General features: G+C 38.4%; 2 protein-coding genes across 5 annotated transcripts; one reads left to right on the top strand and one right to left on the bottom strand.

Annotated features, from left to right (window-relative positions):
• Positions 1-3,839: 3,839 nt before the first annotated feature.
• Positions 3,840-7,915, bottom strand: zgc:152986 (uncharacterized protein LOC101884054 homolog). The gene is made up of 3 exons (XM_051712662.1): positions 7,795-7,915; positions 6,405-6,619; positions 3,840-4,399 (listed from the first exon to the last, which is right to left on the bottom strand). Exons 2-3 carry the CDS (start codon positions 6,613-6,615, stop codon positions 4,089-4,091), a joined length of 522 nt encoding a protein of 173 aa, XP_051568622.1. The 5' UTR covers positions 6,616-6,619; positions 7,795-7,915; the 3' UTR covers positions 3,840-4,088.
• On the top strand, positions 7,204-16,935 carry LOC127449306 (protein cereblon). Of its 4 annotated transcripts, XM_051712652.1 has the most exons (14): positions 7,204-7,318; positions 7,398-7,441; positions 7,789-7,851; positions 8,009-8,135; positions 8,640-8,749; positions 11,196-11,398; positions 11,561-11,719; positions 11,851-12,007; positions 14,439-14,501; positions 15,192-15,276; positions 15,377-15,492; positions 15,604-15,668; positions 15,772-15,903; positions 16,121-16,935. In XM_051712652.1, exons 4-14 carry the CDS (start codon positions 8,063-8,065, stop codon positions 16,296-16,298), a joined length of 1,341 nt encoding a protein of 446 aa, XP_051568612.1. In that variant the 5' UTR covers positions 7,204-7,318; positions 7,398-7,441; positions 7,789-7,851; positions 8,009-8,062; the 3' UTR covers positions 16,299-16,935. The 4 variants fall into 4 exon arrangements, with proteins under 4 accessions (XP_051568612.1, XP_051568615.1, XP_051568613.1 ...); XM_051712655.1 differs by lacking the exons at positions 7,204-7,318; positions 7,398-7,441; positions 7,789-7,851 and having other exon boundaries at positions 7,995-8,135; positions 8,640-8,687; XM_051712653.1 differs by lacking the exons at positions 7,204-7,318; positions 7,398-7,441; positions 7,789-7,851 and having other exon boundaries at positions 8,004-8,135; positions 8,620-8,687.
• The last annotated feature ends 27 nt before the right edge of the window (positions 16,936-16,962 follow it).

Raw genomic sequence — 16,962 nt, 5'->3', positions numbered from 1 at the left:
TAGTTCACCCCAAAATGAAAAATCTCTCGTCATTTACTCACCCTTATGCCATCCCAGATGTGTTTACTTTCTTTCTTCTGTAGAACAAAAATTAAGATTTTTAGAAGAATATCTCAGCTCTGTAGGTCTATACAATACAAGTGAATGGGTGCCAAAATGTTGATGCACCAAAAAGCACATAAAGGCATCATAAAAGTAATCCATAAGACTCCAGTGTTTTAATCCATATCTTCAGAAGTGATATGATGGGTGTGGTTGAGAAACTGATCAATATTTAAAGGGAGAGTTCATGCAAAAATGTAAATTATCTCATTATTTATTCACCCTCATGATATCACAGATGTGTATTACTTTCTTTCTTCACCAGAACACATTTGAAGAAAAATAGAACAATATCTTAGCTCAGTAGGTCCTTCAAATGCAAGCAAATGGAGATTTCTCTTTTGAAGCTCCAAAAATCACAAACAGTCAGCATAAACAGCATCAATACGACTCCAGCGGTTAAATTAATGTCTACTAAAGCATTATGATCGGAAAATATCAATATTATGTATTTTTTAACTATAATCCAATGTAAGGGAAAGCTTTACGAGATGGTGGAGTCCAAGCGGTCTCTTGTGTGACGTATTCGCGTTGCCATGATACCGACATAATCTCACATTCTCCACTCGGTTGAGACATCCAGGATAAGTGCACAAACGCACCATTGTCAGTAAGGAAACAGATAATTACATATCTAAACCAAAACCTACCAAGCTACTGTACAACGTTCCTCCTTCTCAATTGTAAACAGCACGTGCGTCAAATGCCAATACGATTACATCACACATGTGTACCACTCCTGACTGGAAGCATGATTTAGAGTTAAAAAAGAAATTAAATATTTATCTTTAGAAGACAATAATTTAACAGATGTTGTCGTATGGATGACGTTTATGCTGACTCTCTGTGATTTTTGGAGCTTCAAAAGAGAAATCTCCATTCACTTGCATTTTAAGGACCTACTGAGCTAAGATATTGTTCTATTTTTATTCAATTGTGTTCTAGTGAAGAAAGAAAGTCATACACACGTGATATCATGAGGATGAGTAAATAATGAGAGAATTTTCATTTTTAGATGGGTGCAGAGTATATAATATGTATAATTATAGTAATATATAATTAAAATAAAGTATTAAAGACTAAATGTACACCTGTAAAATCTTTTTTCTTTTCTCTTATATCATTATAACTCTCCTCAAATTTACCTCATACATTCCCTTCCAAAGGACTTTGTTCCCTTGTCACTTAAAACGCTTGTGCTTGTTAAAGTGTGGCGTGCTGTCATAGCAATCATGTTACGTTCTGTTTCCGTTTGTCCTACGAAGGCAGTCTCGTTTAAACGAGGCTTGGTATACTGCAGCCTTCAAAGGACATGTCTTACCTAGCATGCAGCCTTCAAAACGAGACACAGCTACAGACTGAGCAGGGAGGAGAATTTATAGTGAAAATGGACTTAAATACTGATCCATTTCTCACCCACACCAATCATATAAATCCAGTGGTTATATCCATTTCATCAGATGCAATATTATAGATGTAGTTGAGAAATCAATTAAGTCAATCGGTTATTTTTTTAAATATAAATTCTCAACCCTGCCCAGTAGGTGGAGATATGCACAAAGAATGTGAATTGCTAAAACTAAAAGAAGAAGTATGTGGAAGTGAAAGTGCACATTTATAGTAAAAAAAAAAAAAGACTTAGATATTGATATGTTTTTCATTCACACCTATCATATCACTTCTGAAGACATGGATTCAACCACTGGAGTTGGATTATGTGCTTTTTTTTTAGCTTTAAAGTTCTTGCAACCATGCACTTGCACTGAATGGACCAACAGAGCTGAAATATTCTTCAAAAAAATCACTTGTGTTCAGCAGAAGAAAGACATTCACATCTGGGATGGCGTGAGGGTGAGTAAATGATAAGAAAAATTGAAATTTTGGGTGAACTTTTCCATTAAAGTGGTGTAATTTCTCTGATTTGTTTTATATGAGCAAATATTGTGCCATAGATGTCCTTTTGACATCATGGTTTTTCAATGAACTTGTCCCTATTGACAATGGAAATCCCTTACAGTTATTCGCAAGCATCCATAATACACATACACAAAGAGCATTAATTTTGGTCTAAAATCCAGATTAGATCTGTGAAAGTAGTCAAAAACGCAGCAACGGAATTAGAAAAGATATACTGTACGTCGTTTCTATCAGCACAATTACAGTAAATCATTTTCCTCTCTGCTATCTTCTCATGTCATTCTCTTTAACTGTCTCATGTCAAGATCAAACAGGTTAAAACCTTAAAGTTCAGATGTCAGTGTTTGACTTTTTCCCAGGCTGACACACTGAAGGTACAGGGTAAACCTGAATCCCTTTGAATCATTTGGATTCAATTAAAATAGTTTAATTGGCAAAACATTTAGCATACACAATTTTTTTTTTTTTTTACACTATAATCAATACCTATATTTACTATCTGTTCCTTGCATTTGTATTTTTCTTTTCATCTGGCTCATCTAAACAGTATATTAGAAAATGTGATGAGTTAAATCTATGACTGTTGAGGGTGGCTGCTTATGAGAGGATGATAGATGGAAGGCTGGGGCGGGAGGACTTATTTTTCAGGAAGTGGGGTAGGTATTTGGCAGTTTTGGAGGACTCTAGGGGAAGGGATGAGGAGGGAGATGTTTAGTTTAATTATGTATATTTATTATATATTTTATTTTTTATTTATTTGTATTTTTTATTTTATTGTTTGTGTGTGTGTATTATTTTATGTGACCACAGGGGTGTTCTTTGGGGTAGGGTGGGGTTGGTGTTTGGGGAGGGATATTAATGAGTGTTAAATGTTAAATGTTGATTTGGTGTGTATATGTTGTGTTTTTCTCTGTTGTGCTTTCTTTTTGAATCAATAAAAAATGTTAATTACAAAAAAAAATAAAAAATCTGACTGTTATTTTTACATTTTTTATTAATAGTAGGAAGTAATTTCTATAGGCTTAAATAAGGCCATTATCTTCTCCAACTGCTCTACAAAAATATCCTTCCTTCCTAAAACTAGTCAAAGTTCAGACTGGGTCGCAGTCCAGAGGGTTTGTATGGGCATTCAATTCTCCATGTGTTTGTGTATGTACAATGAAAGAGGGAAACAACCTACGTCTAACCTTAAGAATACTTTTATCCTAATTTCCAAATTCATTAATTAATCTGATACTTCTATTGTGTATTAACAATAATTCTATGACAGAACTTCTATGGGTTCCATGGGTGCTGCACTCCCATGGTTTACTAAGCAGACAATGCTTTGGATATATATTGTTTTGTGATATTATAGCATGATAAAGAAGGTTGAGTGATTATTATGATGGAATCTGTTATATTGTGTTAATCTATCTGATCATACATTAGCATGTGTGTGTTCAGTCTTACTGTAAATGCAAACATGTGAATGCATGTACCGTACATACTGTACTTTGTTTAGCAGTGCATGTTGATTCCAGGACACAGTGGTTGATGTCACTTTATAGATATTGTATTTAACTTAATATAACAGCTTTCAAATATTTCATGAGACAAAATGTTTGTCTGAGGTTATGTCCTTGGTAGAGCACACTAATGATGTATGAACCCGACAATTATGTAATTGTCATGTAAGATCCATCTTTTTAGTCTTCAAGTACATACACAAGTAACTGAAACACTTTCTCATAAATGGAAGCCCTTTGACACCATCAACTGACAGTGATCGACTTCTCCTTGTCCAGACATCAGTGTAAGGTAGGCATTGTACTGTATATCATCATCTTTGAAATTATTTGAGTCAACAATTTTTACAACAACAGAAAAAAGAAAAAAAAAAAAGCATCTCTATACAAAAACAAGTTATTTTTAAAGCTGTTTAAAGTTTTATTTACAACATAATTACTTAATGCAGAAGCAGGGCAATTGTCCAGAAGCATTTTTATAATAATAATAATAAAAAATAAAATAAAAAAAAAAACCCTGTTAATTTAAAAACTCTCATGAAGTTACACAAACCCTGAAAATCACAACATGTTAAAAAGATCACTGAGGAAGACTTTTTCATCATCATCCTCAGCCCCTAAAATAAAACTCCATCCTTCATAACTAGGTTCTCCGCTCATATACAAGCCATCATCCATCTGTAGCGTCTGAAGCAGCTCTTCTAGACTAAAATGCTGAAAACCCCTTTTACTTTTATCAAAGAATGGATTACTGCCCATTTCCTCCCTCTGATCTTTCTTTCCCTCTCTCTTTCTGCCCTGCCCAGGGTTAGTAAGATCTTCCATTTGATCATATATTATCCTCTTCTCTCGGTCAGACAGCACCTCATAGGCTAAGGGTAGAGAGGGACACAGAGTTAATCATAAAATAATTCACATCAGTGTGGCAGTAAATCCAATTATTTTGGCATGGATCATTGTACATGCCTGTGGTTTCATAAAGGCTGTGTCCAAAACCAAAGCCTTGCTGCCCAGTATGAATGTACTGTATTTACTATGGAAACTGGTTTCAGAAAGGCTTTCAAAGCACCATAACCTCATATATAAATTAAAGGAAACTTTAGCAATAACCATGCAAATATTTAGTGATTACTATTCTTTATTCTCTGTAGAAATTGAGACATAAGTTTAAAAAAAAAAAAGAAACTCATTTACTACTTTCAACAACTCCTTTAATCAAAATTTTTATCTTTTCCTTCATCTACTGAAATCTTGTGAGATATATCACAGGCAGAGAATGATACATCTATGCTGCCTTTATACATCTACAGGACAATGGCATCTTAGGAGACTAGGATTTTAGGATTTTACAAAAACATTGCGTTTGGACTTGTTTAAAAAGAAAAATTAGATTTTTCAGCTTTCAGACACAGCCAAAGTATATCTATGCTCTATTTTGTGTATGTGCGTTCCTGTATCTCAACGGACAAAGCATGGCACTATGGAACCAGAATGATCTCAAAAATAATGTATATACAAAATACAATTCATAATTTTTTTTTATTTATTTAAAAAAAAAAAATGTATCCCCTTTTCTCCCAATTTGGAATGCCCAATTCCCACTACTTAGTAGGTCCTTGTGGTGGTGCAGTTACTCACCTCAATCCGGGTGGCGGAGGACAAGTCTCAGTTGCCTCTGCTTCCGAGACCATCAATCCGTGCATCTTATCACGTGGCTCGTCGTGCATGACACCACGGAGACTCCGCATGCGGAGGTCCATGCACAACTTACCATGCACCCCACTGAGAGTGAGAACCACTAAACGCGACCATGAGGAGGTTACCCTGTGTGACTCTACCTTCCCTAGCAACCGGGCCAATTTGGTTGCTTAGGAGACCTGGCTGGAGTCACTCAGCACACCCTGGATTCGAACTCGTGACTCCAGGGTTGGTAGACAGTGTCAATACTCGCTGAGCAACCCAGGCCCCCATCTATCAAGTTCTTGAATTAATTTGCATCAAAAATGTGTGAATGTTGTTACATTTATTCATGGATTGTTGAATCTGCATTTGTGGTACCTGTGATTACTACAACCTTCCAACAAACACTAGAGTTAAAATATGTTTCTCTTAATTTTAAAGACAACTAGCTTCTCTTCAGAAAGTGTGGCAATTAGCATTAGCTTTGCAGATCTGCAAATGCCAGACTTCATTATCAAAAACAAACCTCATAATATGAGTTATAAAATGCCATGAGACAGAATAGAAAGTCTGTTTTACTTACTCGTAGAGTGTGGTCTGCTGCAATGCTGAAACGCTGAGAATGTCCCTCTGTGCACTAATGCAGTCACATTGCGCAAAACAACATAACATTATGCTTCGAGTCAGATCAGCATGGCGTGTTATGATTGGTGGATTAAAAGCTCAGTGTGATTGACTAAAGAGGACTTCTCCCAAAAGAATGCTATTTGTGAATCGCAACCTGGCAGGAAGGTCTCAAAAATAGCAACACACAAATCCAAAGTGATCCACACATGTGACGATTTACAAATGCAGATTCAATAATCCATGAATAAATGTAACAACATTTTGAATTTATTAAAGTGAGATGTATTTGTGTGGGCAATCGGGGAAATATCTGTGCTCTCACTGGTGTTTTTATGAATTGTATTTTGTATATGTATATATATATATATATATATATATATATATATATATATATATATATATATATAATTTTTGAGATCATTCTGGCTCCATATTGGCACTACCTATGTCAAGGTAATGGGTTTGATTTCCAGGAAACCCACATGCTTATAAAATACTTTAAGCGCACCGAAGTCGTTTGGCATAAAGGTGTTCACCAAATGAATAAATTTAAGTGTGTGTTATACACACCCTGAGCAATGTTTGTGAAGGTCTGCTGTGCATTGGGGCTTTGGTTCTTATCAGGGTGGTGTTTAAGAGCCAGTTTGTGAAACGCTTTCTTGATCTCTTTTGCAGAGGCAGAGCGACAAACTCCAAGCACAGAGTAATAGTCACTTACACCACTACAGGCACACACACAGAGCAGAAGCACCACACACAAATGCTCTGCTGGTGCCATCATCCACCTGATCAGTAAACAAGAACAATGAGTTAACCCACAGTACGCATGCAGATACACTGTTCAAATAGCGGCCCCAAAAATATTTGGACATTTAAGGCACACTTCAAATGTATGCATATCATTGCATTAAATCAGGGATGTCACACGAATTTACAGGGCTCAGAACAAAATGATATGGGTGGGCCCCAGCCTCAAATCACTCAGCAGGGTAAAGACTCAAAGGCCCATGTAGAGGGCCTGCATTAGATAACAAAATATCAAAGCAAGTGGCATCTACACACAAACAATGCTATATCTTTTCCCTTTATTCAATCACTTAACCTTTCATGCAATTAACTTTAAAGTGATAGCTCACCCAAAGATTTTAATTTGAAAAGTAATCCATAAGACTCCAGTGGTTAAATCTATATATTTTTAAGCAATATAATAGGTGTGGGTGAGACACAGATCAAAAAGTATTTTTTTAGTATAAATCTACACCTTTGACCAGCCCCAACCAGTTGGTTGCGATATGCACGAATAATGCAAATCGCCAAAAAACAAAAGAAGATGAATGTGGAAGTGAAAGTGGATATTTATAGTAAAACTTAAATATTGAGCTGTTTCTGACCCACACCAATCATATCGCTTCAGAATTTATGGATTTAACCACTGGAGTCTTATACTTTTATGCGGACTTTATGTGATCTGTGGATCACAAAATGTATGTACACATTCACCTGTATTGTATGGACCTACAGAGCTGAGATATTCTTCTAAAAATCTTCATTTGTGTTCTGCAGGAGAAAGTCAAACACATCTGGGATGGCATGAGGGTGAGTAAATGGTGAGAGAATTTTCATTTTTTGGGTGAACTATTCCTTTAACCAAATGGTTTGTGATTTTTAAAAGTCAGCTTCACACAGGTGTCCTAACAGTAAACACAGATGTTGTTAATCACATGTGTGTGTGTGTGTGTACACAACGTTTCTGTGAAATGATTTCCTTTAAGTGTGCTTGGGCTATCTTTAAAACAAATGACACTTAGTTTGACATTTTGTTACCTAATGCAAAGACATTCGCACATTTTTAAGTTTGGATCAGCGTCCAAATACTCATTAGGGCTATAAGTATATGCAACGAATGCCAACCTACCATGCTTTGAGATATCTACAACTTTTTATATTCCATCAGACTTACCAAAGCAGCTTTGTGTTGGTTATGCCAGTTGATACACCCAACACTTTCCCAAAGCTGGTAAGGTATCACTTTGTCGCGATTGGTACAAGTGGAATTTTAATAAGATTATTTCATATATTTTGCAAACGCTGCCTCTGTGCCTTCTAAACTAAGAATTCAGGCATAAAATTCTGACATCCGTCCACGTTGAGGCGCTCTATATTTTCCCGAGCAGAAGTCTTCACGGTTGTGCATTGCTCGTTGAGTGCGGATTGTAAACACACGGGCAATGGCTGCTGAGAGGGGCGGAGGCGACAACAACATTAACGACGAAATGGGGAACCAGCTACAACTCCTGCCAGGTGCGTATGCCGAATAGTCTCCAATTAAACACGCAGCTAGGGCAGTATCAAAAGCATACCTGCTTAATGTCCTCCTCAGTAGATAAAGGGAGGTTTTTGTAGACATTTCAAAATCCGCAGTGCATGACAGGTTTCCCTTTAAAAACATATTTTTGGAAAAATATTTTTGAAACGGCTGTTTTGGTATTGTAAATCTATTCTAGCCTAAATTGCTGAAACAACAGTTTTGAGCCAAGTGTGCACGCATATATGTGCTTTACTGTATTGTTGTCAGCAGACAGTGGTTGTTTTCACTGTTTACATTCACTTGTATTCTTACATTCGGCTTTTATTCACACATACTGTAACTGGATAGGACATTAGCTTGTTGATAAGTAACATTAATGTCTCTGACCATGTCCTCCTAAACTAACCGTGTAATAAATGAGATGAAAAGCGAAAGTAGGTTGAAAGGGGTGAAAATAAAACTATTTTTACTCCCTAGCTCTGACTGTCTTTCTACAGAAAATGAAGCGGAAGAAGAGGATGACATGGAAACAGAGGATCGAGATGGTGAGGCTGCAGAAAAGCCAAGTATTATAAACTTTGACACAAGTCTGCCAACGTCACATGCTGTGAGTAATCTGTCATGTAACTTGAGGCCATCAAGTTGGATATAGCTCTAGTATAGTAATTCATTAACATGTGCATTCATTTGTTTTGCATATAGTTTATGGCCAAAGTGAACTGAGAAGTTTGATTCAATCCTGCTTTCTAAGAAATTACAATCTGTTATATACCCATTAAAGGGATAGTTCACCTTAAAATAAAAATTATCTCATCATTGCTCACCCTCATGCCATCTAGGGGTTTCATGACGATATGATCTGATATCGATTCTCTTGGCCAGCGATCCGATGTCTGCCGCGAATTGAATTCGATTCGATTCAGGGACCTACGATTGGTATTACAATGTTATGTGCCTATTTTACACAATCAGTTAAAAAAATGTTTTTGTTTTTTATATCTCACAAATCAGAATCAGAATGAGCTTTATTGCCAAGTATGCTTACACATACAAGGAATTTGTCTTGGTGACAGGAGCTTCCATTACACAACAATACAAAAACAGCAACAAGATATACATACATTCATACATATACACACACATACGTAGTGCAAATCTAAATACAAATCGGTTATGTACAGTGCAAGGGAATGTAATGGCAGAAGAGGTTGGATGTGTTGGATAATATAAAAAGACTAAGCTGTGTATTGCACATTAATTATTGCTCAAAGGGGCAGTTTTAACTGTTTATGACATGGATAGCCCTGGGGGAAAAAACTGTTCCTGTGCCTGACGGTTCTGGTGCTCAGAGCTCTGAAGCGTCGGCTAGAAGGCAACAGTTCAAAAAGGTAATGGGCAGGGTGAGTGGGGTCCAGAGTGATTTTTCCAGCCTTTTTCCTCACTCTGGAAGTGTATAGTTCTTGAAGGGGGGGGGTGGGGGGCGGCAGGGGGCAACCAATAATCCTCTCAGCAGTCCGAACTGTCCTTTGTAGTCTTCTGATGTCTGATTTCATTGCTGAACCAAACCAGACAGTTATTGAAGTGCAGAGGACAGACTCAATGACCGCTGAGTAGAACTGTTTCAGCAGCGCCTGTGGCAGGTTGAATTTCCTCAACTGGTGAAGGAAGTACAACCTCTGCTGGGCCTTTTTCGCAATGGAGTCAATGTGGGTCTCCCACTTCAGGTCCTGTGAGATGGTAGAGCCCAGGAACCTGAATGAATCCACTGCTGCCACAGTGCTGTTTAGAAAGGTTGAGGGGGGACAGTGTTGTGGGGTTCCTCCTAAAGTCCACAGTCATTTCCACCATTTTGAGCGTGTTCAGCTCAAGGTTGTTTTGACTGCACCAGACAGCCAGCTGTTCAACCTCCCTTCTGTATGCAGACTCATCGTCATCTCAGATGAGGCTGATGACAGTGGTGTCGTCTGCAAACATCAGGAGCTTGACAGAGGGGTCCTTAGCGATGCAGTCGTTGGTGTAGAGGGAGAAGAGTAGTGGGGAGAGCACACATCCCTGGCGGGCACCAGTGCTGATTGTACAGGTGCTGGAAGTGAATTTCCCCTGTCTCACAAGCTTCTGCCTGTCTGTCAGAAAGCTGGTAATCCACTGACAGATAGACGTGAAAACAGAGAGTTGGTGTAATTTAGTCCGGAGAATAGCTGGGATGATGGTGTTGAAAGCCGAACTGAAGTCCACAAAAAGGATGCTTGCATATGTCCCTGGTATGTCCAGATGTTGGCAACCAAATGCAACCAAAATTTAATTTGAATGATTTATTGATCACTCTGAATGCCCTATTATTGATCACCCCTAATGCCATCCCAGACTCTTTCTTCTGCAGAACACAAACGAAGATTTTTAGAAGAATATTTCAGCTCTGTTGGTCCATTCAATACAAGTGAATGGGTACATACATTTTGAAGCTCCAAAATGCACACAAAGTGTAAAAGTAATCCATATGACCCAAGTGGTTAAATCTATATCTTCAGAAGTGATATGATAGGTGTGGGTGAGAAACAGATCAATATTTAAATCCTTTTTTTACTATCAATTCTCCTCCCTGCCTAGTAGGTGGCGATATGCACGAAAAAGGTGAATTACCAAAAACGAAATAAGAAGAATATAAAAGAGAACGTGGAGACTGACGGTAGAAAAGGACTTAAATATTGATCTGTTTTTCACCCCCACTTATCATATCGCTTATGAAAACATGGAGTCCACTGGAAAACCCCTGGAGTCGTATGGATTACTTTTATGCTGTCTTTATATGCTTTTAGAGCTTCAAAATGTTAGTACTCATTCAGTTGCATCGTGTGGACCTACAGAGCTGAAATATTCTTCTAAAAATCTTAGTTCAGCAGAAGATAGTAAGTCATACACATCTGGGATGGCATGAGGGTGAGAAACTATTGAGAATTTTCATTTTTGGGTGAACTATTCCTTTAAATAAGTTAGCAAGATCTGTTTTTTATGTGTTTATCTGCATGTGTGTGCATTAATTTATGCTTGAGAAGTATCTGGGCTCAGACATGGAGGAGTTTCACGGCCGCACTCTGCATGATGAAGACAGTGTGCAGAATCTGCCCGTTCTTCCCCATGTTGCTCTTATACTGATCCCAGGTCAGACTCTGCCTTTGCAACTTTTCCGGCCACAGGAGGTCAGCATGTTCCGCACCCTCATAAGCCAAGATCGCACATTTGCAGTACTTGCACACAGGTACTCACAAAAGCAAGACAGAGTAGCATGTAAAATAACCTATAACCTAACCTCACCTATAACCTTTGATAGATTTGTATTAATTTAAGAGAATGATCTCAGCATTTACTGTTTGTTAGAGTTTACTGAATCATTGTCTGTCTGTCTGTCTGTCTGTCTCAGTCCTGATGTGAGTGGAGGAGAGATAAAGGCAGAATTTGGGACAACTGCAGAGATTTATGCATTTCGCGAGGAACAGGAGTACGGCATAGAGACAGTAAAGATCAAAGCTGTTGGACGGCAACGCTTCAGAGTGCACGATATACGTACACAAGCAGATGGGTAGGAGTCATCTGCAAAATATAAATATAGAAAGATGCACAACACTGAATAATACATAAAACACAGTACTGTAAATGCAAACATACTCAGAAAGCTATTTTGATTGTATATCATTGTTAATACTTTTATAGGATTCGCCAGGCAAAAGTACAAATTTTAACTGAGAGGATTCTGCCAGACCCTTTATGTGGACTGCAATTCCTGCAACGCGTGCACACACACATGCCACAGACCAGACAATCACAAACAACACCACCACAGGTCAGGTGCAGCCAGACCGATAGACAGGTAACTCACTTAAACACATATCACTCACCAATGCACACACATGCACACGCTATGCTTTAGTACATTGTTTCTCAACTGGTGAATTGCAGTGAACTGGTGAACCCTGACTGACTCTCAGACAGCAGAGAACAGGCAATGTTAAATCCAAATAATAAAATGCCACAAACCATATGATTGTGCATAGTAGGTATGTAGGATTGCAAAACAAATTGGTTTGTCAACTTTTAAAAGGGAGGAGAATGTTTTCCTTACCATATGTTATTGACATCAAAGGCTGTGCGTCCAATACAACTCAACAGTATTTGGCCAGTGTTTGTTTCATGAGTTTGCTGGTAAATTGCCAATCTGCTCTTTATAAATTTACAAAACTGCCAATTTATCTAAGTCCGACCAATGTAGTTCATGGTAATATTAATACATTCAGTGTATGATTTAAGGACTTTTATGTTGCAACCCTCTACAGACATGTTGGAGAAAGAATCGCCATTGGCTAGAAAATTTTAGTTTTTACTCACCAGACTTTTGACAGCATGTAAGCATACTTCAACTGAAAACTAAAAAGATATTAAGAAAACCAAGGAATAGTTTTCATATATATTGCTTTTGATCCTTTAATCACATTTTAGCTTGTATATACATGTACAAATTTCACATTCTATCAGTTTATATGATTTTATAATGATACAAGCTGTTGTCACTGTTTGAAATTTCATACACCTTTTAAACAAAATATTCAAAAGGTTGAAACCTAATAATGAAAATAGAATTAATAATTATATCATAAAAATAATAGTGCTACTATATCAAAACTACTATGCAAAAAAAAAAAAATTTTTACAAAACCCTTGCATAGATACAGCACAAGCCTACTTGTTAAATTCTGAATTATTTACAGTGTTTTCTGAAGTTATATTTCATAATGTATGATTGTGCCTTATAAATATTTATGTCTTTTACACACTACATTACTACGTTTTGTAGCAGGTTTTTTTTTCCTCCCCAATTTTGAATGCCCAATTCCCAATGCGCTTAAGTCCTTGTGGTGGTGTAGTGACTTGACTCAATCCGGGTGGCGGAGGATGAATCTCAGTTGCCTCTGTGTCTGAGACCGTCAATCTGCGCATCTTATCACGTGGCTTGTTGAGCGAATTACTGCGGAGACGTAGCGCGTGTGGAGGCTTCACGCTATTTTCCACGGCATCCACGCACCACTCGCCCCACCGAGAGCGAAAACCACATTATAGCAACCACGAGGAGTTTACTCCATGTGACTACCCTTCCTAGCAACTGGGCCAGTTTGGTTGCTTAGGAGACCTGGCTGGAGTCACTCAGCACGCCCTGGATTCGAACTCGCCACTCCAGGTGTGGTAGTCAGCGTCTTTACTTGCTGAGCTACCCAGGCCCCCCTCTGTAGCATGTTTGTTTATGTGCACTTGTGCGATTTACACTGAGTTTACACTGATATGTATAACAAGCGCTACATTGGTACTGTCTCTTTAAGAGATCAGCTCTGTGAGCAAGTGTTTACAGTTGTATGTGCGCAGCGCACGTTAACGAGAGAGAAGTTGCACGGATATTTTTCCCTCATACGCAGGGCCGTAGCTAGTGGGGTGAAAGGTGGTAATGATTCTAGGGGCCCACAGGTCCAAGGGGGCCCCACAACAAATTCTAAGCTGTATTTTTTAATAGGAAAGGGGTCCTGACCAATATACATTTAGGGGGCCCAGAATACCTTGCTATAGCCCTGCTCATACGTGCAATGTATGATTAGAAATATTGTTTATTTTTTATCTTTTTGATCACTTACTGACTGTAAATAACAGAAAGGATATTAAAAGAGACATGAAAATGAAAATGGGGTGCCTGGGTCTTGTCTTTGGATACAAAATACACAGAATGAAGCAAAAGGAAACTTTTACTTGTATAATGTGTATGACTTGCTTTTCCAAATATTTATTGTACACGTTCTCAAATTCAAATCTACAGTCTCCCGAGTTTGAACACATTTACCTTTTAAAAGACGTCCATGGATCACGGCGCTTAAGTTCTTCTTTGCCACTACTCATCTCAATCTCTGGTGAGTAAATCGGAATATTTACTTGCCAGTGGCTAATAAAATACATATTTTAGTTGCACAGTGTGAAATTTGGTTGCATATGCGAGTGATTTACTCGCAATGTAGAGGGCTCTGTTGACAATTTGTTAGGTTTTGGTACTGCGTTGGGTCGTCGCTTCATGTCCATTGTAAAATCCTGAAGGGTCCTGGGTTGAGAACCACTGCTTTCATATAAGATAACATACTTATGTAACGGCCTAGATGTACATTCTTCATCAAATGCAGTACATACATGACAGTATGCGAATTTGGATGCAGCCATAATCTTTAATTTGTACATAATCTACATAATCTCTGTCTTTCTTTCTTTTGTAGAAGAAGCTCCATTGTGCTAGTATGACCACATGGCCTCCCTGGGTGTATGCCCTTTATGACTCTGTAAGTTTGATCTCTTTACAAATAGCCAATAGGTTTGAGTTTACAGCCCAGCTTTACAGTTTACGTCCCATTGAGAAGTGATCATCCCTATGCCCTATTATTCCCTTCGAAGACAATTACCCTCCACTGCGAGAGCCTCAGATGGCTGAAAGGTGATAACAGTCAGTCAGAACTCACTTTTTAAAAGATTCTTATTGGAAAATCTGTTTGGAACAACCTTACAGCATAGATTGTGCTCCCTTCGAAGTGCCCCGCGAAGGCATGATCAGCGGCAGTTAGAACACAGCCAGGAACAGTAGTGGGAGGGTGCGTTCTCGTCCTAGAAAGCATTTGATTGGACAAGGTTTCTCAACCTCTGTCATTGGAAGTGTTTTTAGTTGGAAGAGAGAGACTGCAGATTTTAAATGCTTATGTCTTCTGAAAAATACTTTTGTGAAGGTTTAGAAGTACACTAGCATGTAGATGGCCTTAAAAGCTAATGGATATAGACTTTTGTTTTAAAAAATGTATTTCCCAGGGTCTTTAAGAAAATGGACAACTTACAAATATCTTTAAAGTGATGATGCAAACAGTCTCCAGTCATATTAATGGCCTAGATGAAAGCTATTTTATTTGACATAAGGTCAGTCACCTTCTAAGTGACAACAATTTAGTGCTGATGGTTGTGTATGTGTGTGTGTCTCTCTCAAGAAAACTCTTATGAGCAGAGTAAAGAAACAACTCCACGAATGGGATGAAAACCTCAAAGATGAGTCCCTGCCTACAAATCCCACAGGTACGCAAGCGCACACACAGACATTTTCACGCCTGGGGCCCTCGTACACACACACACACACACACTCAGATAGTTAGAATGTGTCTCTCTCTCTCTACAGATTTCTCATACAGGGTGGCTGCATGTCTGCCAATAGATGATGCTTTAAGATTGCAGCTACTGAAGATCGGTAGTGCCATTCAGAGACTTCGCTGTGAGTTGGACATCATGGACAGGGTGTGTATGTGTGTCTGCCTTTGTGTACATGTTCAAATATCAAGTTGTCTGTTGTTAAATTAATATAACACATTTTTTCCCATATTTTGATGGATTTGCGTGTCCTTGTAGTGCACCTCTCTGTGCTGCAAACAGTGTCAGGATACAGAGATAACCAGCAAGAATGAGATCTTCAGGTGAGACCTGAATTTCACAGTCACATGTTGAAAAAGACAATCAACTTAGATTGCATTGAAATGAAAGACTTTTCATTTACTGACACAACTCCTCTCTTTTTAGTCTTTCTCTGTATGGGCCAATGGCAGCATATGTGAATCCACATGGATATGTTCATGAGACACTTACGGTCTACAAAGCCAACAATCTCAACCTGATCGGACGACCTTCCACACTGCATAGTTGGTTTCCAGGGTGAGAATCAATGTTTGTGTACGCTGAAATTTATTTTATTTTTTTTTACTTTTGATCGTTCTAATTTTAGCAATGGCCTGATGCCCTTGTGGCAAGCACTTGTTTTGATCTTTTCAGAAGGTTTAAGAATTGATCCAAGAACACAATATAATTTATTTTTTTTAGTTTGTCATCATGTGTAACAACATTTATTTTGAGTATGTGTTTGTTTCCTTAGGTATGCATGGACAATTGCTCAGTGCAGAACCTGTGGTTCTCATATGGGCTGGAAGTTCTCAGCAGTAAAGAAGGATCTGAGTCCGCCTCGTTTCTGGGGATTAACTCGTTCTGCCCTGCTACCAACAATCCCACAAAGTGACAAGGGTGTTGAAGGGTCACGCTTGCTGTGTCTGTGACCTTTTAACCATACTGCCCACAAGCACAAGTATATATGCTCCCATGGGGGTTTGTTCTATCACCCCCAATAACATGCGACTCCAAAACCTCCCCCAGAGAGAGAGAGAGAGAGCGAGAGAGAGCGAGAGCAAGTGTGAATTATATGTGCAAATGTATGCATGAAAAGGGAGAGGAAGGAAAAGGAGACAGGGAAGCGTAATACACTGGAAGAGAAAGAATGACAGTACTCAAGTTGTTGCCTTCCCACACTTTGTGCTGTGTAAATTACAGCCTGATACATGCAATATCATACGAGGTGAGCTGTTTATGAAATTATGGTCTGTTATAATGTACTTATGTACAGTCTGAGCACATTTCCACTCATCGTCACTGCCTAGAACAGTTATTGATTCTCTTTGAGCATCTAGCGGACTAGACAGTAGGTCATACAATGACATGAAATAATGTGTCTACAAAAATAATTTGAGTCTTTTCATGCACACTTTTAGTGACGTGATCAGTCTGAACTTGTTGAATACCTCAAACTATCAAATGCCCTTGCATGTCTGTAGTTCATGCAAAATAGTTTACAAAATTGAAACTGCTTGAATTAAGTCATTCCCCAGATGTGATGGGTCATCTGCTGGTGCAGACTTCTGACAATAACTACCTGCCAGAATTGAC

The sequence above is a fragment of the Myxocyprinus asiaticus genome, chromosome 12 (assembly GCF_019703515.2).
Source record: "Myxocyprinus asiaticus isolate MX2 ecotype Aquarium Trade chromosome 12, UBuf_Myxa_2, whole genome shotgun sequence".
In the NCBI taxonomy this organism is placed as follows: domain Eukaryota; kingdom Metazoa; phylum Chordata; class Actinopteri; order Cypriniformes; family Catostomidae; genus Myxocyprinus; species Myxocyprinus asiaticus.
The sequence above is the reverse complement of the archived record's forward strand: the minus strand, read 5'-3'. Positions and strand labels throughout refer to the sequence as shown.

Coding starts and splice junctions, on each gene's coding strand:
- zgc:152986 (XM_051712662.1), bottom strand. CDS start 6,615: ATGATGGCACCAGCAGAGCATTTGTGTGTGGTGCTTCTGCTCTGTGTG. Junction 4,400..6,404: donor CTTCACAAACATTGCTCAGG/GTGTGTATAACA, acceptor CTCTACCCTTAG/CCTATGAGGTGCTGTCTGAC.
- LOC127449306 (XM_051712652.1), top strand. CDS start 8,063: ATGGCTGCTGAGAGGGGCGGAGGCGACAACAACATTAACGACGAAATG. Junction 8,136..8,639: donor CCAGCTACAACTCCTGCCAG/GTGCGTATGCCG, acceptor GTCTTTCTACAG/AAAATGAAGCGGAAGAAGAG. Junction 15,277..15,376: donor CCTGCCTACAAATCCCACAG/GTACGCAAGCGC, acceptor CTCTCTCTACAG/ATTTCTCATACAGGGTGGCT.